Raw genomic sequence first — 24,454 nt, 5'->3', positions numbered from 1 at the left:
CATTCATGGAACTGGCGTCGATGGACACTTATATTCCCCGGGCTCGATTGGTCTTGCATTCTGTACTCCCACTCTTTGCAACACCTCTACGACCAGGGGTTAGCAGCTGGGGGCATTTTCTTTGCGTTTATGGATAAGGAAGGCATGTATGGGATCATTTTCGGAGTTTGCAACAACACAGGACGGCCTGAATTACGAGACATGCCTCGGGAAGACGACAATGGTTGGCCGACGGAGACTGGGGCATGCTCATTGTCACCCCGGATTGAATCTTTGGTCGACATTCGATCAATACGGTCCATTCCTTCAGGGGCCTCCCATAGTTGCCAATGATTATATACTGATCGAGACTAGCCGGCACAAGTACCTTGGCTCAGAAGGTCTGGGGTTTTTGTGTATCTGCACAGCGACCGTGCTATTCAAATAATGTGGCCAGCGTTGCGCGGCAAGCCAACCAGTTTCACTTATTTATTTTTTGTTTTTTGTGTGTAGAAGGCACGCGATGAGTCAAATAATGTCCTGATGCATCGCTCATCCCGAACCATATATAGACAATACTTAAAATCCCTGGGTATCACAAAGTGTGCCTCTCTCAAAACGCCATGTCGTAAAACTTGGGGGTTACCTCATTCTGAGTCTGAATCGTAGCCCACTAGAGCTTTGGAAGGCAGCAACTTCGGCCCGTCTTCAATCGTCTTTGGATCCTCAGCTTTTACGTCCCGTTTCCTCTTCAGACCGGGTATTCTCGGTGGTGTCCGCTCCGTCCGCGCATCTAGCAGGAATGGGTCTTGCGACATGCGTGTATTGCCTACAATCTCCGACACAATATGATGCCTTCTCTTTGACGCCAACAGCTCCGCTTTTGGCGTGCCCTTTGGAGCTTCGGCCTGAGCTTTCCTGGAGCTGCCCGCAGAGCGAAACAAGGGCTTCGCCAATGCTTTGCCGACTCTTGTGACATCATCGTCGGGTGCGAAGTCCACCAGTGCCGCCCGTTGCGCATCTTCTTCCGTCCCGGGCACGAGATCGATGCCCAGACTCATTTTATCCTTGAGCGCCTCGCCCACCGCAGCTTCCTTCTCGCGCTCCTTTCTCCCAACCCGAAACGATTGCCTCAGGGCCTTGTTGCGGGAGTACGGGTCGTCCCACTGCCGCTTCGAAACGTCCTCCAGCTCGTCGATCCTCTCCGTCGCCTGCGCGAGCAGTTGTCTGTCCTCGATCGTCTTCTCCAAGCTCGCAAACGCGTTGCTCCGCAGCTTCTGCCTCTCCTCGTCCGTCATAATCACCATCGCGCCCTCCCTCGGCACCGCGCCGGCCGCGGTGTCGTCCTCGCCCACGTCCCGCTTCTTCGCGCCGGACACGACCACGTACGCCGTGCTCTTCGGGTCGGTCTTGATCTCGATGGCGCCGCCGCAGTCGGCGTGGCGCATGCGGAACTGCCATATCGGCGTCGAGTAGTAGCTGCCGACCCGCTTCTTCTCGGCGTTGAAGCGCACGCCCTGGCCGATGATTGTGGGCTTCGGGCAGGTGGAGCACCAGATGGCGTAGGGCATCTCGAAGCGGACGGTGAGGATGCCGGAGGACAGCTTGGAGGCGCGCGCGCCGAGGGCGTGTTTGCCGTGGAGCTTGTTGCCTGACGTCGTGCCCTCGACGTCGGGCGGGACGTAGCGTCCCATGTTGAAACCCTGCATCTTGGATGGATGTCTCCGTGAGGGCGCTGATGTGTGGTTATGGGTCGCGCATTGGCGGAGTGGGTTTGCGACGGCTCGAGGTCGTGGTGGTCTCTGGTTGCATTGATGATGACGACGATGGAGAATGTTCAACCGCGTCGGACATGGTGGGGTGTCACTGTGTGTGTGGCATACTGCGGGGCAATTTGCTTATATAATGGGGATTGAGGAAGTACGTATCGCCCCGAGGACTTCGCTTCATTTCTTCCCTTAATTGTCGCTTGCCTCCCACGGACTGGTCCAGTAGAAGTCGGCTCTCGCTCGTGTATATGCATAGTAATACAAAAGGTACATTCGCCACAGGATTATACTGTCAGACCCGTACTATTGCATGTGCGGATGTCGTCCTGTTGTCGTTTGTCGATATGCACGGTTACCGCCATTCAGCAAGGCATCCAACCGTCCAAGTCTGAAGCTTCAATACGTATTGGATGGCAATTGGTTATGCCTCTTACTCAAGATCAACCAATGTCTTGAACTTAGTCGACGGTTGCCGCTTTAAAGGATGAATGCCGTGTAACGGTTGGTCGAAGGCGAGGCTGATGGGCAATTGTCACCATCGATTGCGTGCTTTGGCCGGAGGCTGGATACATGAGGCGGCCCAACCCACCACGACTCTGTATCCAGACTCTTGAGCTGACTCTTCCGCACATACCGTGCTCTTGAAACTTCAAGCCGCTCGTGTCTCTTTAAAAATCCCTGGCGAGATTACTTCACCATTGTTCGTCGTCCAACCTTCCCGCACGCATCAACGATGCCATCCCGTCATCGACTTACACGAGTATTTTCGTCATCAAAAGACGTGAAACATTCAAGATGAAGTAGGGCTGCCTCTCGATGGTCGGCCAGCTTCCTCAGAGCAGCAATCAACGGTCTGAAACAATCAGGAGTGCCAAACCTAGAGCTTCTTCAATCGTGAGCCCAAGAAACACGGCTGCAGAACAGGAGAACATCAGTATTTCCTGAGTCTGTAAGAGGCACAACGAGATCGAGTGACTTGACTTTTTCATTGACTAGACAGTGGCAGTCTGGCGATCTCGCCAGACACAGCCCACCCGTCGTGTCAGTCTTCGTCATAGCAATAAACTCCATCGGGCAACCTGGAAGGGTATTAGGCTATTGTCGAATCCTTTCTCGTCCAGCCCAGGCTCGAATGGCTCACTTCCGCCACGCGGTACAATCTCATCTGAGCTTGGGAAACTCCACTTTGGTAACAGAGAACCTACCTTGGTTGCAAACTCACCGTCCTGAGCACCAGTTTCATTCACCCGAACACCCAACGGCCACGCTCCTACCCGTGTCAGCTGCTGGCTCGCCCATCGACGTCAACAAGCACACACCTTCACGGCTTCTCGGTTGGCGCAATGGTTAGCGTTCTGGACTTTTAGGAAATACTGAAATCCAGGGGTTACGGGTTCGAGTCCCGTACCGGGAGAAATTCCTTTTGTAGGTCTGATTTATCGTTAACTTATGCACCTGCTTACTTGAAGGCAGGGCTATCGCTTAAGAGAAGAGCAAAAGCTACCTCAGCCTCAGCAGCTACTAAACACGATTGCAGCACTGTTTTCCGTCATTATTTCAGTGTCTGAGTGGCATAGGACAGCAAGATTCTAGACATGATCGGGGCTCTGGTGATTTTCCTCCGACGCCTCCTGATGGCTCCACCCACCAATACGAAAACGTCGGGAAACAATCAGTTGCAACTCGTTGGTCGCCGTCTACGTGAAGCGTTACTTCGCCAGTCACTGACAAATATCTAACAGCAATAGTCAAGGGAACCGGGGCCATCAAGGTCTATAAGCCAAAGCAGGACATCAAGGTATATCATTTCACATCCAAATCTCAATCTATGCTAAGTATGGATCGCTCAACATCCAAAGACGATGCTATTTTCTACCCCGCTCAAAAATGACGGACGGTATAAACCCCCCAGAATTGCGCCGGCACCGCTGATAGCGTTTCGTTCCCGTTGCGTCGTCGATCCAAATCAAAGTCCAAATTTCATAAAGATGGGAGGAGCCAGAGGCAGCGGCCAATATCATCATCCCCTCCTCTGAACCCCCTCTTGGGTTGTTGTCCGTCGCCCTAGCACCCGGTGGTATCCCGCAGATCATTATGCACTTCCCCCTTTTACCCAAACAGCGAAAAAGTTTGATCCTCCCACAGAAAGCGCAAAACAACAGGAAGCATCTCTTAGAGGGTATGCTTCTCTCGAGGGTATGCTTGCTCAAGTGAGCGTCTCGTCTCGTCATAGTGTCATTATATTCCGACTTGCAGCTCCGAGCGGAGCTGCTGCAACCGTCAATCGGCCATGTTGGCCATGCCTGCCGTCGGGGCAAAGGTCTCGTACATCTCGTCGTCGCTGCTGTCCGCGCTTGGACTCTGAGGGCTCTGGGCATTGCTGACGTCGGCACTCGGCAACCCGCTGAAGTTTCCGAAAGTCATGGTAGGAGGCGCACTCTGACCGAGTGCTAGGATCCCATTGCTCCCAAAGCTACTGCTGATGCCTCCAGGCCCCATGTCGACGACGCTCCCACTGCGGCTCATCGATGGCTTCTCGGGGAGCTTCTTAAGCAGACCGGTCGAGATATCGAGCATCGTCATGGCGAAGTTGGTTAGTCCTCTGCCTTCACCAGGCTTGGAGCTGACGGAGAGCGTCCAACGGTACTCTCCCAAGCGTCGGCGGTACCAATCGGCCTCTTCCCTGCCTGGAGATGTTGCCCAAAGGAGAGATCCAAAAGTGCCAATGAGGGCAAAGTTGGTCTTGGAAGCAAAGTACCAGAACGAGCGCAAGTGAGATGAGTTCAGGCGGTTGACAAAGTCCATGGCAGAAATGAGACGAGCCTTGGCTGCGCTGCGGCATATATGCTGTACGTACTGGTCGACGGCCGCGCCGGTGGCCTCCAGTGACCGAATAATGCGACGGTGGAGGGTGATTTCGGTGGCGAAGTAGGCGAGATGGAGGTAGCCGATACTCGACAGACGATTCGATGGGACTGCGTTGGTGGTGTACGAGTTGTCCATACGGATCGTCGCGGGCAAGCTGGCGTACCATTCTTTCAGCTTCAGCTGTATCGGCTTGGCCATGGACAAAATCAGGTGGGTGCCTTGTCCGCCTGCATTCGTGATGGTCTGCTGGGCTTGTAATGTGAAGAAGGTATCGAGAATCTCGGCAAGGACTTGCGACAGCTGAACCATTTGACCGAACAGAGTTCGGCCACGCTCAATTTCCAGTTTCTCCTCCACATCGTTCTCGTCCCACTCGACGTCGGGGAAATCATGTTGTGTCAGCGGTTGCACGCCCCAGTTTGAGGAGAAGATATGCGATGGACGGCCGTGAACGAGAGATCCCCATTTATCCTGCATATACAGAGCCCATGCGAGGCGCTTCCGCAGCCCCTTCTCCCAGGGAGGTATCTTCCAGTTCGTGCAGTCGAGGTGCAGGCCAAGTTCCTGGGCGATCGCGACCAGCTGGGCAGTCGGGGCCCACTGGTCGCCCTCGGGTCGCTGCGACAGCAGAAGACCAGCCTGGATGGTGGACAGTTTCGGCCTGTACATGGCGTCGGCGAGTGTCGTCCGGATCAGCCGCTCCATGTCGGAAATGTTTGGTTTCGGTAGTCGGGCCAGGTCCTCATCGTGCTCCCACCAGTTGATCGCAAACAGGTAGACGGCTGCCAATAAACAAGGAGAAAATTCGCGATAGCTGCGCTCGTACTTTTCCAGGAAGACGGTTTTTTGAATGATCGGAAATGCGGGATGAACGATGCGGAAGTAGAGGTCGACAAGCTTGGGACCATGGGGCCGCACGAGGCCCTCTATGGCCTCGACATCCTCCAAGACGTGCTCGTGGCCCGGGGTGTTAAAGTCAGGTAATAGTAGAAAGGTGTCATCGTCGCTGACCTTGCGGAGGGTGCCGCGGGCCAGAAGACTCTCGTCATGGGGATCAAATGGTGAGAGGTTGATGAGAGAAGGCTCAAAGTCGGTGGTCGGACCGATGTACTGGCTGTACCGGTCGTTTTGGAGACCCAGCGTCCGCTTGAGCAGAGTTGGGCCTCCGACGTTCGCCATGTCTTCAATGAAGGAGCTGCTGCCGGTGGTACTGGAGAGGCTGGGCTGGTGTTGCCTTCGCCTTCTGATATCGGTCCTGATGGGCGAGCTATTGGACCAATCACGTGTCAGAGATTAAGGTTCGTTATCAGACGTGACCCCCTTGGCTGCGGCGTGCCCCCATGGCAGCCCAAGAAACATCCAACGGGCGCAGAAAAGAAGAAATGACAAGGGGAAGCGACCCAGGCTAGCGGGGAGCAGGAAGCAGTGCCAGTATTCAGGCCACACGCGCGCGCGGGGGACAGCAGGAGTTAGGAGGAGGAGGAGCGGGAGGAGAGGGGAGGGAAAGAGAAACTAGACGAATGATGTGAGAGGCAATTGGGACTGACCTTCTTTTACCAATGGGGTCGTCAAAGTCGCCGTTCAGCTTTCGTTTCCTCGGCTGAGGGCTGTTGAGCAGGGAGCAATCTGAGCCGCTAGCTTGGCAGGGTATGCAGCTGTCGTCGTCTTCGCTGACAATACACCTGACCCTAGAACGTTGACACGATTCGCACGGGCTGAGAGAACGCGTGGTGTATGAGCCGACAGACTCGGTGATTTCCCGACCAGGCATGCTGCCGCGGAGGATATCGAGGTTCGTGAAGCTGTCCTGGAGATAAGAGTTCTGGCGGCGGGGAGGCTTTGGAGCAATGGCGATGGGAGCCGTCCTGACGACGGCACTTGGGTTGGACATGATGGGTAGGTAGCAGGCGTGGCAGTAGAAGAAAGCTATGTATATACGGACAGGGCTGGGCCGACGCAGGGGAGAAAGACGGGCGGACGGACCCGGTTCGTCAAGACGGGGCCCCGGCCCTGGTCTGGCCTGGAGAACGAGATTTGGGGGGGTGGTTGAGGCGGGTGTGAGTTACTGCTCTCCTGGTTTTCCGGAGATGTGACGGCGGTGATAGGACGATAGGCTTGCCTGAATGCCAGACGGGCAAGAAGGCTGGCACACTTGGCCGGGATGAAAGCTGGGCACGCCGACTGGAGCCCCACGGCGCGGCGGCAGACGAGATGCAAGTGATGTAATGTGCCTGGTGGGAGTGGTCTTGGGGCCGCCACCAGAGGTCGACAGCAATAGATTCTCTTTGGTTGAGTTGAGGCCGGAAACGAGTACGTAGCACGAGATGCACGATCCGCCAGATAGGATTGGCTGGCGGCCGATTCAATGTGCCCTTGCCCCCTCTCTCTCTCTCTCTCTCTCTCTCTCTCTCTCTCTCTCACACACTCTTACTCTCACTGAAATGTGGCGTGCGAGCCTGTGCTGTAACACAAAGCAGCAGATTGGCCAACACGGGAAGACCTGTAGGATTCTGTCTCTCTCTGAGATAACGCTACCCCGTACGGCAGGCCGAGGCCGGTCGAGATAAGGGTCCTGCGGTGGAAGCTTGGTAGAGCGAAGACGGACTGAGCGAGAACGGCGGACGGACGTCGACCGGGTGCGATTGCGAGGGTTGACGTGACTGACGGGGGCTGGGGTCGAGACTAGGTCGAGTTGGAGAACGGTGGAACAAAGACCACGCGAGGATTGTGTAAGGTGCAAGAAAGTAACCCAAGGTGTTGCGCGAGGCGAAGAGGTACGAGATAAGCAGCAACGGGAATTGTAAACGGGGACGCTAGAATACCCTCTGGTGCTATGTTAGAAATCGGGGGTGGGTTAGGTTGCAGGATTCCGAGTGGTGGTGGTCGGGGATTTGGGCGGCCGATAGAGATAGAGATAAAGCGGCGCTGCGAGAGTGGGCAAGATGGGTTGATTTGCGCCCGTTTTTGGTGATGGAAATGGATGGTGGTGGTTTTTGTTTTTGGGGGTGCGGATGCAGGGCCGAATTTGGGGCCAGATGCAATTCCTGGGATTGGACGGCTTGCTTTTGGATGGATCGATATCGGGTGGGCTCAAGTGACGATGAAGGCAAGGATGAGATAAGCCTGGCTTATCAGTGTCATTGGGCCCTGGGGAAAAGTATATGTAAGAGGCGATGTCTCTCTTTACTGTTGATTCAAGGATCCGTTATTGGATGCGCCGCACCGGTAATCCTGGGGTGTCGGTTTTTTTGTTTTTTTTTGCCCTCTTCCCGGCTTCGTTTGCTCGATACGGAATAATATTATTTAATGGGGAGGGTGGCGAGGATGACGGAGTGAGGAAGAAACGGAGAGAGAGAAATAGAGGAATGGAAAGAAAGAAGAAGAGAGGAAGTGGAAAAGAGTAAGTGTAGAGGGGGGTGTGGGAAAAAGAGAGAGAGAGAGAGAGAGAGAGGCCAAGGAGGATAAAGAGCAGTAGGTATGGCCAGGTAGAGTCAGAAGGAGGAGACGGACAGAGAGGACGGATGGATGTTTCTGCTCAGGTACCCAGACGCGGCAGACCAACCACAACGAGAAAAAAAAATATCCGGGGGAAGAATTGCGGATGCGAAATGCAGATGGATTGTCCTTGCGGCAGCCCACCCTCTATCAGCTATTGCGCGCGTCTTCAACCACAAGGAGGATCTGCTGAACAGCATTTAGGGGACGTCAAGCAAGAGAGTCAGACCGCCGGCGAGCGACATGCAGCAACGCAGCATCAGCAGCAAGTGAGAAGCGGTCTCGAAATACGGTCCAATGCCTTAAAACTTCTTCCACGCCCCGAGGCCCCCTTCACTATGAATGGCACGTCTCGTCTTGGTGGATGTCGATACTAAGGGGGCGTATTAGAGGAGGAGGCGAAGGCAGCGAGTGACTGGCCGGCGGGCGTAGACTTGGGTTCGGTGCCAGGCGCAAAGAACGACCGACCAAACCAAGAACAAAACGAGAGAAAGTCCCAAACCTTGGTCTGCTGGGGTATGGGGATCAGGATGGGGTTGGAGCATGGCATGGACAAGGACTCCGTGGACAAGTCCAAGTAGGTAGATGGGACGGGATGGGATAGGACGGAATGGATGGGATGTGATGGGACAGGATGGGACGGACATGGCCTCACACTCTGTCGACCAAGGTCCTTCAGGGACTAGCTGTCCATCTCGCTCTCACCGACCTTGTAATCCATACAGCACTACTCTGTATTTTGCATCAGGCAAGGAACGGGAGTGGCAGCGGTAACGGCAGCGGTAGAGCAGGTGCAGGAAGCATGGCTTGGCATCAAACTCTCGAGACAAGCATGCCGACGTTGAACGGCGGCCGAGTCGGTGACAATGACACAGAAGAACTAGAAAAGTAGTGTAAATCAGGCTGTGCTTCCTCCACGCACAAAGACGGTAGACAGAGAGTGCGCGCGCAAAATGGGGCAGGGCAGGCTATGCTTCACCCAACATGGGGCAAGTGTGCAAAGCCAAGTTGCGGGCGTCCAATTGCGTCAGAAAGAATTACGATTTGGGTTCGAGGAATCGAACGACAAGGCGCGATGCGGTGGTGGAAGAGCAGACCTCGGCGGCGGTAACTGACAGTAGTGGTATGTAACAGAGTGTGGTCAGAGAAAGAAAGAGGTTCCTGAGCAGTATGTAGCCTGGAAGGTAGGCGAGTGACGGCGCGGGCTATGGCGAGCGGCTCTTGTCAGGGTGTATGCTTTGCAGAAGAGGCGCCGTCGGCATGTTAGTCGTGCAGGTCCAGATCTAACTGCTGGGCGGTCGATAACGATTACGTCGCACAGGACGGGGCAGTTTTCGTTGCATTCCCGCCCGAGGGTCGAGTAGTGGAAAAGAGCGTACCTACGCAGTACTTCGCAGTAAAGAAAGAGAGGTGGTGTGTAGTGTGAGTGTGTGGTAGTGTGTGGTGGTGTGTGGACACAGACGAACGACCATGTCCACAAAAGCACATGGCAAAAGGGATGGGTTGGCCGGATGGGAAAGATAAAGCACGAGACATGGGCCGGTGATGGAGGCAGCCTTATCTCTGTCCATTCCCGGCCGGGCGTTGGGTTGAAGGTGCTACGAGACAGAAATACATAATGGCATTTGGGCAAATCACGGCTCATATATTTGACTGTCACTGTCACTGTCGAGCTGCTTATTCAAGGTCAGGCCCATTTGACCAGCGGCATGCATCCATCCACCATTCAATTCTCTTTCGTAAAGGGCCGGCGCTGCAAGATCCGAGTCGGCGGTACTCGGGCGGAACATGGGCCCCACCCGCGCCCACTGCCTGTCTGCAGCTTGATGGCGACTCTGGGGCCCTGGGCCCCTCCCGGCGCTTGTAGCGCACTCGTACCCCGAAAGTGGCTCCTGTTACCTTATGGAAAACCTCGCCCTAGCCCCTTTGGGTCTAGTGCGGCAATACCGATAACGTAACAGTTGAAAATTGCCGAGTCAGGACGCTGCGACCTCCAACTTTTGGTCCATCGACAACCGACGAGCAGAGTGCCAGAGCATAGGTGGTGTTCATTCACACTCATCACTCTGTGAGTCTATCTGCAGTCTGGCATCTCTGACCGCAGGAAGAGGAAGCGAGTCGCACGCAGCCCGACGTGCGGCAGCAGTAAGGCCCGCATACAACATCCCATCCCTATCTACCTGGAGGGATAAACCTGCAACGTTGAACGCACCTCACCCAGCATCCCAAGATGCCGTGAATCCTCTCTCCATATGCCGCATACCCTCTGATTACTGCTGCGTACTTTTACTCTGTACGGAGTAGCCTGGATGCCAAATCACGGCCAGTCCGCCGTCGCGTCGATGCAGGGTCCATGGAGGCTGGAGACCTCAGACTGCAGACTGCAGACTCTACGTTGAACTTGTCGGTATCCCCTGTCTTATCACATTCTCGTTTTTTTTTTTTTTTTTTTGTGGTCCCCTTCCTCCCACTTACAACATTGAAACGACAAACAACAAAACCACTCGGTCGAGACTCCGAGCATGAGGCTTCAACGGTCCCGGTTGTGCCCGACGCGCCTCACATTTCAGCACCCTCAGGGCTCAGGGCCTCCAACGTCCAGAGCCAGATCTGGTGGACCAGCCTCAGCTCCTGGTAACGCGGGGTTGCGGGGCATCCACCACCAGGTGCACACCTTTGGTCTCCTGCGAATCATCGGCCCTGTTTCTCTGGCTCGTCACTGGGTTCTCCGTGAGTCCCTAATTACTCAGTGACCATCGTTCCTCTCAACACCACCACCATCTTTGTCAATGCCTAGCTCTTGGCCGGCCCTCCACACCAAAACACATACTCTCGTTCTGCCGCCGTGTCGACCAAACAAACGGCTTCATCTGCAACCTGCCTCTTGTCTCTTGGTCTCTGCCAAAAGGTCACACAGCATCCCACTCATCTATCTCATCTGCTAGCTGCCACGTCGGCTCACCTGCCGAAAAGCCCCCAAGTGTCCCTCGCGCTCATCTACCTACTTTACTTACCTACAGATACCTCGCATGTCCATCAACCAACTTAAATCTCAACGCCCATGCAAACGCTTAACCTGACCTTCCCACCATCTTTCGCGGGAGACCCCCACAATCCCTGCATCTCGCGTCTCCCGACCGCTTTTTCTCAACAATACCCAAGTCACTCTCCTTCTCCAAAACCGCGCCTTTCGTGGGGGACCGCTCCGAGTGTCGTGCGGCATCGCGAACTCATCACACACACCCATATCGACCCGACCCCCCTAACCCACCAACTCCAGACAGGGGCAATCCCCTCACGCACATGCCTAGCCGGCTCTTACGTCATTGAGCTCCTAATACCGCTACCGCAGTAGACTCACGATGCACGCCCGGCGGCTCTATCGCTAGCGTTCCGGGGGGCCGTCGGCGGTGCGGAATTTGCGCCTGTGCTTTCCAACCTCGACAACCTGGTCATCGTCTGTAACTACGAAAGGACCAAAGGGACCGTAGGGAGTCCGCCAAGCGGCAGCTCCCGGCCGGTGAAGATTTACCCGACAACCTCTGCTTCTCGGTCCGAGGCCGCAGCACGATTGACACCATTCCACGCAACCAGAGTGCTTGCAGTCATGTGAAATGCCATCTATCAAATGCCAGGCTCCCACTCGAGTCCGCTCCCCTCAATACGTCCCTTGCCCTAAGGAAACCTCAAACCAGGCCAACTTCGTGGCATCACGGAACATGACGAAAACAAGACAAAAGGGGATATGTTTTGATATTCGGCGTATACTAGCCCGAATGTCGTTCATCTCATTACGTGCAAAGTTGCAAGTGTGCAGTCACACAAAGACCGTTCTTCTGCAAGACAACACGCATCTATTACGAGGGAAGCGCGACATGTCCAACCTGGGGTTCCTCCAATTGTCCTGGGGTATCATCCCCAACCCGCGGGCTAGAACTTCCATAACCGCAAGCTGTGGGCACGGGCAGAAGCCTACGTTTTAGGAAGCGATAAACTCGTGAAAGCAGGATGAATCCCGGGTTGCGGGCCCGCGACATTCGCTTGCGATTCAGGGCTGCGGCGGCAAAATTTCAAGGGTCTTTTCCAACATTACTATCCGCACAGTTCACAACAGAATACGCTAATGCCAACCCAAGCCGGTGAACAGCAACGTTCAAGACCACATGCACCCGATGATCTTAGGAAATGCGATTGGTCATGGAAATCTCTGATGCGTTGAGGAGGGCTGGGCGGTGTTGACCGACGTTGCTCGATGTCCTCCCTTCGAGCCGTTTCAGGCCTGATGTTCAAACCAACCAACACCATCGCGGGAATACCTCGCTGAAATCAATGAGCTTGGCATTCGTTTTTCCGTCAATGTTTATCAAACAGCGGTCGATCAATGTAGGTCATGAGACGGAAGACGTGGCGACGGCGGGTAAGAGGCAGATGCTGCCGATCCGATCAAATGAGTGAGACTTGCAGGTCGCTCAAGTTGGCCGTGCCCAGTACCGGGATATGCGTCTCAACACACCCGTCCGTGATGCACAGCAAGCACACTTAGCCGAGATGTTTATCACGCAAAACCTCAGACCATAGCGAAGGCCTGCTGCGGTCTTCGACGATTCCAGACCCGATGGCGAGCCTGTAGTGTGTGTGGTTCAGTAGACACGAGCTCATGCTCAAGCGTGCCTTTATCCTACGTCAAGACATCTTCTGAGTCTGGCGCCAGCTTCGGGCTCCGGACAGAGTATGTCACGCAGCCTCCGCTTCCAGCATCATACAAACCTCCTCGTACGTTTCCTCGCCGCCATTCTTCGCAGGTATCGAGATCCGGAACCCGCCGACCTTGGCGAAGCCCAGCTTCTTGTAGAACGGCGCAGCGTCCACTGTGCTCTCCAAGAACACCGGCAACCCTCTGGACGCCGCCTCGTCTGAAACGGCGCGCACGAGTGCCGTCCCGGCTCCGCGGCCCCGGAACCCGTCGTCGGTACACAGGAAGGTCAGATCTAGAAGGGGGCCCAATTCATTCCCCGACAAAACGGACCACCGACCGGCCGCACCGCCGTAGCGGCAGAGGCCATGCGGAGACCCGCTAGGCGGGGAATGAATGTTCGAGCCCACGATATGTCAGATTTCCCGGGTAATATATTAGCGCCAATGGCGGGCTTTGGAAATGTCAAAGTGCTACGTGAAAGTTGTGGGTATTCTCTCTCCGTGGAGCTGGCCGGCATTATGCGAGAGAGTCATTTGTGGTCCCGCGGAGATAGTCGTCGAAATACAATCTCCATGTTCGAAAAGGAACAAAATGGCCGAAGTCCCTTCCCCTCCCAAGAGAACTAACTCTCGGCCCACCGCCGGCGAGCGACTTCGGAGCCGGGCCATTTAATTGCGGACTTTGGGGGCTGGTGAATGAACGTCGACTTGGCGGGGACCACCGGGGGCTAACACGACCATTACGCACCACTCGGCCTCTCTCTTGCCTGCCGTGTTTGCCAGTGGGAGGAGATGGGATTGACGCCGCACGCGACATCTTCCGAAAATCTCACGTAAGGGAAATACCGGGATGGGGAGATGATGATGAGATTATGGAGGAGAGGAGGAGTGGGAGGCGGCCTACTAGGATAAATGGCCGCCCCGGCAGAAATCAAGCAGCAGGTAGGTACGTGTAGGATAGAAACGAGCCGCAGAAGCAGCTGAAGAAGAAATTCACTCACGGACAAAAGGCCGGGTGCCCATTGCTTGCTTGCGAGCGGACGAGGCGGCGGTAGAGTAGGCGGTGAGATATTCTTGGTTGGCTGAGATGGGCCACACGTCTACTCGTTCATCCTCGTCCACCACCACATGCTTTTTTTGGTGTTGCTGTTGATAATGGCTTTCCTCTCCTCCTTGCTGTTCTGCAGCAGTAGCATGCTGCTGCTGCCGCTCGCCCGCATCTAAGCGCTCCGAACCGAGTGTGGGAACGCCGACGAGGTCCCATTTCACAAACGAGGCGACGCTGCTGTCTGGCGATGGCGATGATGCGTTGTCACCGTTGGCGCTGTTTTCGTGACTGTTTCTGCTGCTGCGAGCGACGAGGACCCGCGAACCTGCGAGGTGGCGGAGGGTGTCTTGGGCGAGGTGGTCGTGCAGGTGTGCGATTGAGGCCGGGGTGGGGAACTGGAGGTGCAGCAGCGGGTTCGAGGACATTGACGATATGTGGATTGAGGCGATTCGGGCCGCTTCGCACGGTGAGGGGGGTGATATTTTGAACATATTAGGTCTTTTTGTTGCGTTTTTTGGTGCGTTGCTCGTGTGATGAGTTCCTCGATCTGGGTAACAGCAGGTTTTGAGGTTGTGTGAGGAGTGAGCTGCGTGCCTTTGTGAGATGGGGAGGAGGGGGTTTTGAGTGGAATCGGTAGGTGATCATGTGATGCGACCCAAGATGACTTTTGAGGCTGCTTTTTAAGGGAAAGTATTGCCTTGAGGGTGAGATTTGAACCCTTCTTGGTGATCAAAGTGAACTTGAACGCTGCAATATTGAACTCTATTTTTGAAAACATCGTGGGTATTGGGTTTTGGTTGGGGAGTGTGACTTCATGAGGTTGCACACGACGGACGCTCAAATACTCAACTTTTATGTATGTATAGATCTGTTCATATGGTCCCCCAAAGCCGCTGAAAGATCTTCATCGTTCTAGTCTGGGTAAAATGAAAAACCGTCTTGGTTCCAGCAAAGTTAGTGTTGATGAAGACGGTCGTAACGTAATTTGAGAAAGCTCAGGGTAAATCCAGCGAGAAGTAAAACATTCCATGCGGAAAATTCACCATGTTATTAGTAGACTTGTCTACTTGTTCTCTTGGGTTAAGAATCATTAGATGGAGGTCGAGTATGCGCAGAAAGGCAATTTCAGGTTTCTTCAACTCTCACGCGTGCTGGTCAACATTTAACGTTACCGGGCATATTTCATCTCAGTCGACAGGTTTCACAGACCGCTTGTGATCGTTTCACGTTTTGAAGCCAGTAGCAATGAATCAGTGCAGGGAAAGATCTCACCAAGATACTGCTGTAGCGCCTGGAATCGAAACATGGCCATGATTCAATATTGTTCTTTCTCATACCCTCTCGTTTATTCTACATATACTACACAGGATGTAATTGGGGGGATCTCATACCATGTATGGATGTATAGTAATGAAAAGTCTCAGCTTCTCTTCTATAGGGTAACCTCTGAGTTACGCATGAAGTTTTGCTATCTGGGCATATAACTCAAACTAACCAGGCGGCGAACTACCATGCCAGGTTTATACTGGTATTCTATGTCAAAAGTCTTATTGTTTTATTCTTCCCTTTTCCAATATCTCCGATTATCCCTATTGTTCTTGTCGTCCCTGTTGTCACCTATGCCCTGCCCGCCCGAATAGTAAAAGTTTACGCAGCATACTTCCGAGTAGCTTCGTCTGAGCATGACCGCACGAAAATATGCGGTTGCAGTCTGGCCGTGTGGATGAATAGATGCCGCCGATAGATTGCCTAACGAAGTAATCGATATCTTGGGCCACGCTACCAACCAAGTCGCCGCCAATCGTTCTCAAGAATACCTTCCATTCTCGTCAATCTTCCCAATGACCGGTTCCAGCAACAACGGCAGCACCTCCGCAGCATCCCTCCCAAATGCAAAGTCTCCAGGCTTGACTTTGGACATCTGGTTCTTGTCCTCAGCTTCGGGGTTGACAGTACACACCCTCGCGCCGGCCTTGTGCGCCTTGAGGATGTACCCGGCAGCCGGCCATACCTGCGCAGATGTGCCGATGACGAGCATCAGGTCGACCTTTCCCTTTTCAATCCAAGCTTCCACGCCGTCGAGCATCCCCGCGTCGAGGCTCTCGCCAAACCAGACCACGCCCGGGCGCAGGAGGCCTTCCTTGCAGGACGGACAGTGCGGGAGATCTGCATCCTCAATCTTGGGGAGCTTTTTCTTTGGGTCTAGGAGGGGTAGCGTTTCATTGGGGTCCTTGACATCCTTCGACGCGGGAGCAAGGGCTGGGCATAGGGGGTCGGCGGTGTTGTTGCGTTCGACATAGTCGCACTTGGCGCACTTGATGTCAAAGAGGCTGCCGTGTAGGCGGCGGAGTTGTTCTACGTTATGACCGGCTCGCGGCGAGAGATCTGTCCGTGTCAGCCATTATTCACGTACACCTCCTTAACACCGTTGCAAACAAAAAATGTTGGTAAGACCAAAGAGCTTGGTGAACATCGAGGGGTTGTCTCACCGTCGACGTTCTGCGTGAGACACAAGAAGTCCGGGTTCTTCTCGGCCAAAGCAGCCAGTGCGTAATGGGCCGGGTTGGGCTTGACAGTGAGTGCCATGTGTCTCCGGTACGCGTAGAACAGCCACACGAGTCCGGGGTCGTTGCGGAACGCGTTCATGGTCGCCAGCGAAGTGGCATCATGGTTGCGCCACAGGCCTCCGGCACCGCGAAAAGTCGGCAGACCAGACGACGCAGAGAGGCCGGCGCCACAAAGGGCAAGGATGCGTTTGCTTGATTTTAGCGCTTTGTGGAATTCCTCAACATTGTTGTGCTTTGCCCTGGGCATGTTTGAGATGTGGATCTGGCGGGATGCTGGAAGACCATCAGCCTTAGAGTTTCAGTTGTAGGGCGGTCGTGAGCTTACTGAATGGGGTGTGGGCGGATGGTGTCTTGAGTTGCTTGAGTATTGGGAGACCAAGCTTGGCGATGCCGTGTCTCATGATAAGATGGGACGGATGCTCACTGCAGTATTTATCTTCTTCTGGCAGTCCTTGCAGATGTTCGCCGTTAGGCAACCATGAGGCGGGCGTGCCTGTCAGGCAACCTTCGCAGGGGCTCAATTGAAGAGATCCGAAACAAAACAATGAATGGCTGCTGGCGACAGATACTCAGATACCTTGTCACACATTCGCGTTCTTCGTCGTGGTGCAATAAGCATCCAGGAAAGATGGGAAGAGGCTGATTGGGGGGTGTTGTGCTCGGACTAGAATCCGATTCCCCCACACGCCAAGAGGAGGTGACTCCTCACCGTCAGTGACATCACTGCAAACATCCGTACTTAGATCACCACCGAAACATACCACTGGTCGCAGAGTTTGTTCAAATTGAAGGTTGTTGCTTCACGAGTTTGAGATTCATTCCTATCTCTCTCTATATGTCTATCATGTAACCGATTCGCTATGCCCAGTCTATGCACCCATGTCATGTCATCAACCTCATCTTATGTACAATGCTGCGGGAGCAAAGACCCGTCCGTGTAAGTCTGTAGTCCTTGTCCTGCAGCGATTCATCCCATAACTATCGCAAGCCTCCAACTTAGTTCTGGAGGACGTAGCGGTAGCGGGCCTTGCCGTCCTCGAGGTCGACGATGGCCTGGTTGGCCTCGCTCATGGGGCGGACCTGGATCCAAGGCTTGACGCCCTTCTCGGCGGCAAGCTCCCACATCTCGCGGATCTCGTGGGGAGAGCCGATCAGGGAGCCGGTAAACTTCACACGGCGCATGACGAGGGGAGCGGGGGCGATGGTGTAGGCACCGTCGTCGGGCATGCCGACCTGGACGAGGGAGCCGTCCAGCTTGATGAGGTTGAGGTAGTCCTGCATGGGGACCTTGGAGGAGGAGACGGTAGAGATGACCAGGTCGAAGGTGTTGGCGTACTTCTTGGCCCAGTCGCCCTCCTCGGCGGTGGCAATGTAGTCGTCGGCGCCCATCTTGAGGACCTCGTCGCGCTTGTCAGCCTTGCGGGAGATACCGACGACCTTGTCGGCGCCCATGGCCTTGGCGAGCATGATGGCCATGTGGCCGAGACCGCCGACACCGCTGACGGCGACGGTCTTGCCGGGGCCGCAGCCGTGGTTCTTCAGGGGAGAGAAGACGGTGACACCACCGCACAGCATGGGCGCGGCGTAGGCGGAGTCGAGGCCGTCGGGGATCTTGACAACGAAGTGCGAAGGGCAGCGGTGGTACTTGGCGTGGCCACCCATGGCCTTGCCGCCGTTGTAATGGAAGGCGCCGTAGGTGTGGACGGACTTGGGGCAGTACTGCTCGTTCTTGGTGGAGCAGGGCTCGCAGTCGCCCTGGCGGCCGAGGCAGGAGTCAGACTGGGCACCGACACCGACGCGGTCGCCGACCTTGATGCCGCCCTCGGCCTTGGAGCCGACGCGGACGGCAACACCAACGATCTCGTGGCCGACGCAGACGGGGTAGGGAGCGGGGCCCTGGTGACATGTTAGCTTGTTGTCACATCGCAGCGGCGTGCGTGGTGTTGTTGCTGTAAACTTACCCAGCCAGAACGCAGGACGTGGATATCAGAACCGCAGACACCGGAGTGGGTGATCTGGATGTCGACGTCGGTCTCCTCCCAAGGCTTAGGGTCGTACTCCTGCCAGACCATGTTGCCCTCGCTGGACTTCTCGTCCAGGCCAACCCAGCCCTCGAACTTGTAATCGGTAGCGGCCATTGTGACTATGTGTTGTGTTGTTGTCGGTAAGGAAGAGATAGAAAGGGTATCTTAGGTTGCTGAGTGTTGTTGAAGAGTTGAGTTGATGTGTGTAAGTTGAGAGTGTCTTCCACAAATTGAAACTGCTGAAAGACGAGGAGCAGCTCAGCTCTTTTTAAACCTTCGAACCCCCATCTTCAAAACAACGTTAAGTCCTAAACCACTTCGGCGAAGAGGCATTAACGCCGCCGCCGTCGTCGTCCAAGGAACCGTAACTTGGGACGATAGCATCCACGCAAGAGAGTGAGAGAAAAAAAAAAAACTGCAACACGGGTGGGGTCAAACAGCGGGAACGAGCTGGGAACAAGATGGCACCAAAGTGCGGCTCGATGCCGCGGCTCAGATCGCAGAAGGGAGGGATCCTTGGTGATACCCGTGGTGGCTCCCGCCAGGGGACATGGTGGTTTGAAAGAAGCGGAACTTTTCCAGAGAAGGCCAAAGAAGGTCAAGATGCGTCGTAATGATTCGTCCGACTGGAGCGGGAGTGGCCACTCCGCGTAGCTCGGGTGGGTTCAGTTGTTATCTGGCTTAGAAATCTTGTTCAAGCAGCGCACGGATTGAGAGCTTCTCTATGGGTAGGAGGTTGCGAATGGGGGATTGGATTGGATGGGGGCAACCCGCGAGAGGCCAGCAAACAGCGAAGCAAGGTTTCCGGCGTGCCGTGTCCTCGCTCTTTCAGACGGCGTTGGAGTTCCCGATGGGTTCAAGGATTGGCGACAGAGATGGGGACTGTCCGGGCTAGGCCCGAGCAGCTGTCTAACACACGTTTACAGTGCATATGGATCCCTGGAACGAAGAAGACCCGTTGGCGATAAGGAAAAGATCCAGGATGTTCTTGGCCGCCAGTCCCGAACGATCATGGTGTTTTGATGTCATCGACTCCAGTGTTCTTCGGCACTTGCACGGACTCACACCGCCATGGAAGCTGAGGGAGGGGCCGAAAGAGAAAAATTGGAGGTTGCCAGGTGTTTGAGAAAGTGGCAGGTTGGGGATTCACGGTTCTCTGTCGTTCTTTGAGTTCTTCCATGTGTCAGTCAAAGAAAGACAAGGGCGGGAGAACCTCGGTATCCACCGCCACAGTAAAATTTGTTCTCTGTTCTCCAGCAGACAGCTTTCCCTTGAGTCCCTCCTGGGTTGGCATTTGTGGCTCTCAAAAAGTGTGGCATTCTTACGTCAAGTGCGGGCTCTTCCGTGGGCGGCATTCGTCCGCACTGGCATTTTGGTTCCGGCAAGCTTCTAGAAACGTGCTTTTTTGTGGGCTTCGGAATGGGAAACTTTGTCGTGCAGGGGCCACTAGCACGTCACCACGATCCGCTTCCCGCCGGTCATTCCAGTCGGCGTCTCCCGTCTCCCGTCTCCCGTCTCCCGTCTGCCGTCTGCCGTCTCCGTCCGTGTCTCTAGACAATAAATGTCAATTTTTTAGAGTTCAGATCTTCAACATTCCAACCCCACGAGTCCACAGAGGGACGCCCGTCGACACTGGATCTCACGATGTTCTGAAAGAGGCTTTCGGCCAAGGTGGGGATGCAGAGTCTTGGTTTCTCAACGATGGTGAAGTTTCTTGGCCAGGGACCTATCCTCGGTGACCAGGGTCGAGGATGCAGGTTGCGGTAAGGTGCTGACGGGACGGAGATATCTCGTCGACGCGAGAGCACATAATTGTGGGCTACCCAGTTTCACGCAGAGCTGTTGTTGTTGCTGCTGCTGTCGATGCATGTTCCACCCCTCTGTGCTTCCGCGGTTGCCGCCCGTTGGGATGCCACTTTTCAACCCCTTCAGAAGCCGGGCCCGATCAAACAACAGCCCACTGTTCGGAGCCCAAACAACGAGATGGGATTACGTATCTCCGAGCAGCAGATCCCGCGCCGCGACTGGTGGTCGGGGGCATGCTGAAACTTCGCTGCCCGAGATCCCGACGTGAAATCGCGGCGGTGTGCGTCCGTAGTCGGCGTGGGGCGATGACACTTCAGACGCCGTTCTTCCGGCCGTGGGAGGCTTTAATCGTACGAAGAACCACCGGCTCGGCAATGCTGGGCGGTAGTTATGGTTGCAGTACGTGGTGATGTTGAGACAGTTATCCGAACGTTGGCCGAAGGCGCCTCTCCAATCCGTCAGTCTGGCACGCCAGCGCAGGATCGACACTCTTGACGTTGAGCCGGCCATGGCCTAAGGTGGTTTGTGTCAGGTAGCAACCGCAATGTCGGGAATGCTTCGATTGGCCGCCGTTGGCAGCTGGAAAGAGGAAAAATAGAAGATGCTGGGAAAAATGACGATTTTGCCACTGAAGAGCAACTACCATGGCAGTATGCGCCGTACCTGCATAAACCTGCCGGCACGCATATGCACGTCGACGGCAGGTTCGGCCCCACTACACCGTGAATATCTGTGCCTTACCTTGGCAACTGGCAAGCCCCGTCCCGGAGCAAAACCTCGGAGCAAGGCCGGCAGTTCCTTCCCGAATCAGAGTGCGGTGGCCGGGCAGGACGAGGCGAAAATCAGAATTCGTAACTTCAATAGATATTCAACTTTCGGCTGATATCGTCTCCACCTGCCGAACCATGACCCCCAGTCGGTGCCTGCCTGCCAAATCCATCCGGCCGAGACAATTTGAGATTAAACCGAGTCGCTTACCTACTGAAATCCTTCCTCGTCAACCCCACGCGTCTCTTATTTTCTTCCCCTGCGACATCTTGCAGTCCCTTGAGACGTCAATGCAAGGGCCTGGAGGCAATCAGGTCAAAAGTTCGCATTGCTTGATTACCAAGACACGCACAGCAATAAATCCGTAGTCCACCGCCCAGTCGATATTTGATCGCCCTCGCACTGATGCTTGTGCGGCTGGAGCGGCACCGAAAAGGACTGGCTCTCTGGGAGGAGGCCGAGGCTCGCGGTCCACCGTCCGCCGGGCGGGGTCCCCAATTTCACCTCGACCTGGGCTCGACCTGGGTCACCGGTGCAATGGCAGGCAGGAGGTCGGGTCGGCAGGTATCCGCGGGCTCGGACGAACAATAAACAAATGCGGTGAGTGAGGGTCAATGGTGCTCCTCCCCGGCTGGAAAGCAGCTCCGGCGGTAATAAAATTGGCCTGGACTGGGTCACACGATACCTAAAAGATGCGCCGTCGCCGTCCCTTTGATCGCTTGTGTTTGCCCAGACCTTGGGAAGACATTATGCCGCAGGGCGACCTGGCGAACACATCTTGGCTCAAGCAGTTTAATATTAATTACCAAGACAATTCCCTCTCACTCTCTCAAATTGCCTAAACAATCGCGTCCTGGCGAGCGAAGGATCGGCCTGAGGGGTGGTGTGGTAAAATGCCTCGCGCCGAACGTGTGCTGGCGCTGACCTTGGGACTCTAGGAGACGTTGGGGCTAATGAGATAAGTACCGTGCAGTGAGTGACAAACGCCATGATCGATTCTAGGCTGCAGTGTGGCTGATGGCACGACCGCGCTGTAGGGCGGCGGCGGGACTGTTGGCTTTCGGTCTTCTTACTGGTTGATTAGCCCGTTGGCGCATCGTGAAATTTCGCGTTTGCTTCTTTTTCCCGCGCGGAATGGTGGAAATTAGGTCCGAATAAGGTAGGGCGCAGGAACACTGGCCGGGCGCGCCCCTCTCTCTCGGTCTCGGCTCTCCAAGGAGCCAAGGAGCCAAATTCCCTCCCCTTCCCCCTCCAGTTGTCCCCTCATCGTGTCTTTGGAGCGGGTTCAACGCCCGACTCAAGTCAGCAAGGTGGGCCCATACTTGCTCCTTAACCTCAAACGTTGGAAATTGCACCTTCTCGTATCCGCCAAGACGTTACGGCTGATCATCTCGGTGATCCTCTTTTATGCGAGTCACCCGAAAACCCAATCGCCCAAGTAAAAATAAAGTCACTCACGATCTGTTCAGGGAGGGGGCAGAAGACGACTCATGTTATCAAAAGAATTCTTGTTAAGCAACTAGTTCAACCTCCCTGGAGAGGCGACTGTTCTAAGGTATCATGAACCATCGGCTGAAAACACACCAAATCTAAAACCTCCTCCGTCCGAAAGCTGCAATGTTCCCATGCGATATGTTCCCGCTGCTGCCTTCCTTTCTTCTTCCTCCTCTCGAGTGGACAAAAACAAACACCCTGAGAATCGCATGGCCGTCGCGGATCTGATCCCCATCCTATCCTCCCAAGGATCCAAGGAAAAGCCGCGGAGAGCGTGATCATTAAAAGTACCAGATTAAGTCAAGGTTGGCCTCGACTGGTCGCCCAAGGCGCCCCAAAAAGCTGGGGACGGCCTGCGTACTTCAGTCGGGATAAGGATCGTGGTGGAAGTCGAAGAATTTTACAATCCGCTCTCCAAATGGGATTATTTTGTTGAGTCATACGCGTGCGTGTACGGTCGTTGATCGGGTTACTCGGTCGGGAGCTGCTTACAGCAGGAAGGTGAAGAAGAGACCGGCGGCACCGAGAGCAAGGTTGGCCTTGTTCATGTAGCCGGCGCCGGTGACGGTGGCGGGGGCAGCGGTGGTGCTGGAGGCACCGGTGGCGGAAGCGCTGGAAGAGCCGGAGGAAGAACCAGAGCCAGTGGCAGTGGCGGAACCAGTGGCAGTGGCCTCGGAAGAGCCAGAGGCGGTGGCAGAGCCAGAAGCAACGGTGGTCATGGTGGTCTTGGTCTCAACCTTGGAGGTCTTGCTGGAGGCGGCGGAGGAAGAAGAGTCGTCGTCGGAGCTGGACTCGGTCTTGACAATGATGGACTCCCAGCTGCCGGACTTGTCACCGTAGACGTACTCCTTGGCACCCTTCTTGCCACCCATGTTGTCGGTGATGGTGATGCTCTTGTAGTAGGCGTTGAAGGGAGCCTCGTTGAAGTCAGTGTAGCCACCAGCCCACTCCACGGTGCCCTTGGGGGCGTCCTTGCGGCCAGCAACCCAGGTTCCGATCTTGACCTCCATGGGGGTCTGGGGGAAGCGAGATCCGCCCTTGGCATCGGCGTACTTGAGCTCGCGGACCTGGGTGCCGTCGATGGACCATCTGACGTAGTCGGAGGTCCAGTCAATGGTGTAGGTGTGGTAGGCGTTGATGGGGTCGGACACGGGGTGGTAAGCACCGCGGTCGTAGGTGGTAGTATCACCCTTGCCGAAGTAGTTGGTCTGGACCTGGGCGGTGTCGCTGCCGATCCACTCCCAGTCAATCTCGTCGAGGTCGTCGGACTGGAGGACAACGGAGGTGACGACACCCTTGCCGGGGGCGGCCTTGAGGACGACCTCGAGCTTTCCGAAGAACATGTACTTCTTGGACGCCATGGTGGGGGCGTCGGTCTCCTTGTTGATGGCGAAGAGAGCACCGCCATCCTCGAACTTCACAGAGGTGCCGTCGAGCTTGCGGAAGACATCGTCGTTGTTGCCCTTGGTGAAGTCAATGCTGACGGACTTGCCCAGGGCAGGGTCAGCAGGGCAGTCTGAAAAACCAAGTCAGCAAGGTGGTCCCGGCAGGCAAGTCTTGAAAAAAACGGGAAGGTGAAATGTGAAGGTCATACATACCCTTCTTGGTAGGGTCGCAGGTGGTGAAGGTCTGGGCAGTGACCGCGGTAGCGGCAAGAGCCACGGTAAGGATCTTGGAGAACATTGTGCCTATTGTTGAGACTTGATGTATCAAGACTGAGAGGATGGAGGAAAAGTTTGAAGGTGATGTTCTGGTTGTTGAGGGCGAGGTGTTTGTGTATTAAAAGGAGGCTGGCTGTTGCTCGAGCTGAAAAGTTGGAAGGAGCTTGGGTAGGAGCGACAGTGTGGAAATAAAAACAAAGGCTTGATTAACGAGAGACAAGCAGGTAAGCTAGAAGAGGTATGAGGGTGCTCGTGGGGAAGCAAAGTAGGAGAGGTGAGG

The 24,454-nt window shown here is 55.1% G+C and overlaps 7 protein-coding genes across 7 annotated transcripts; 1 reads left to right on the top strand and 6 right to left on the bottom strand.

The window, feature by feature from the left end:
- Nucleotides 1–626: 626 nt before the first annotated feature.
- Nucleotides 627–1,688, bottom strand: CGGC5_v014755 (Coiled-coil domain-containing protein 130; the record flags this gene model as incomplete). The annotated part of the gene is made up of 1 exon (XM_032029644.1): nucleotides 627–1,688. One exon carries the CDS (start codon nucleotides 1,686–1,688, stop codon nucleotides 627–629), a length of 1,062 nt encoding a protein of 353 aa, XP_031890807.1.
- Nucleotides 1,689–3,091: 1,403 nt separating this feature from the next.
- On the top strand, nucleotides 3,092–3,784 carry CGGC5_v014754 (uncharacterized protein; the record flags this gene model as incomplete). Its single annotated transcript, XM_066153144.1, has 4 exons — nucleotides 3,092–3,094; nucleotides 3,310–3,433; nucleotides 3,491–3,546; nucleotides 3,608–3,784. 4 exons carry the CDS (start codon nucleotides 3,092–3,094, stop codon nucleotides 3,782–3,784), a joined length of 360 nt encoding a protein of 119 aa, XP_066007501.1.
- A 244-nt stretch (nucleotides 3,785–4,028) lies between these two features.
- On the bottom strand, nucleotides 4,029–6,507 carry CGGC5_v014753 (Transcriptional activator protein DAL81; the record flags this gene model as incomplete). Its single annotated transcript, XM_032029642.1, has 2 exons — nucleotides 4,029–5,883; nucleotides 6,164–6,507. 2 exons carry the CDS (start codon nucleotides 6,505–6,507, stop codon nucleotides 4,029–4,031), a joined length of 2,199 nt encoding a protein of 732 aa, XP_031891044.1.
- Nucleotides 6,508–12,845: 6,338 nt separating this feature from the next.
- On the bottom strand, nucleotides 12,846–14,279 carry CGGC5_v014752 (uncharacterized protein; the record flags this gene model as incomplete). The annotated part of the gene is made up of 2 exons (XM_032029640.1): nucleotides 12,846–13,099; nucleotides 13,808–14,279. 2 exons carry the CDS (start codon nucleotides 14,277–14,279, stop codon nucleotides 12,846–12,848), a joined length of 726 nt encoding a protein of 241 aa, XP_031891037.1.
- A 1,382-nt stretch (nucleotides 14,280–15,661) lies between these two features.
- On the bottom strand, nucleotides 15,662–16,822 carry CGGC5_v014751 (NAD-dependent protein deacylase; the record flags this gene model as incomplete). The annotated part of the gene is made up of 4 exons (XM_066153143.1): nucleotides 15,662–15,775; nucleotides 15,866–16,239; nucleotides 16,344–16,694; nucleotides 16,747–16,822. 4 exons carry the CDS (start codon nucleotides 16,820–16,822, stop codon nucleotides 15,662–15,664), a joined length of 915 nt encoding a protein of 304 aa, XP_066007368.1.
- A 595-nt stretch (nucleotides 16,823–17,417) lies between these two features.
- Nucleotides 17,418–18,559, bottom strand: ADH6-1 (NADP-dependent alcohol dehydrogenase 6; the record flags this gene model as incomplete). Its single annotated transcript, XM_032029638.1, has 2 exons — nucleotides 17,418–18,317; nucleotides 18,383–18,559. The coding sequence occupies 2 exons, from the start codon at nucleotides 18,557–18,559 to the stop codon at nucleotides 17,418–17,420; spliced, it is 1,077 nt and encodes a 358-aa protein (XP_031891039.1).
- Nucleotides 18,560–23,001: 4,442 nt separating this feature from the next.
- crf1-1 (putative glycosidase crf1) lies at nucleotides 23,002–24,196 on the bottom strand (the record flags this gene model as incomplete). The annotated part of the gene is made up of 2 exons (XM_032029637.1): nucleotides 23,002–24,029; nucleotides 24,112–24,196. The coding sequence occupies 2 exons, from the start codon at nucleotides 24,194–24,196 to the stop codon at nucleotides 23,002–23,004; spliced, it is 1,113 nt and encodes a 370-aa protein (XP_031891040.1).
- Between the last annotated feature and the right edge of the window lie 258 nt (nucleotides 24,197–24,454).

Source organism: Colletotrichum fructicola (assembly GCF_000319635.2).
Source record: "Colletotrichum fructicola Nara gc5 chromosome Unknown KSG_Nara_v1_contig09, whole genome shotgun sequence".
In the NCBI taxonomy this organism is placed as follows: Eukaryota; Fungi; Ascomycota; class Sordariomycetes; order Glomerellales; family Glomerellaceae; genus Colletotrichum; species Colletotrichum fructicola.
The sequence above is the reverse complement of the archived record's forward strand: the minus strand, read 5'-3'. Positions and strand labels throughout refer to the sequence as shown.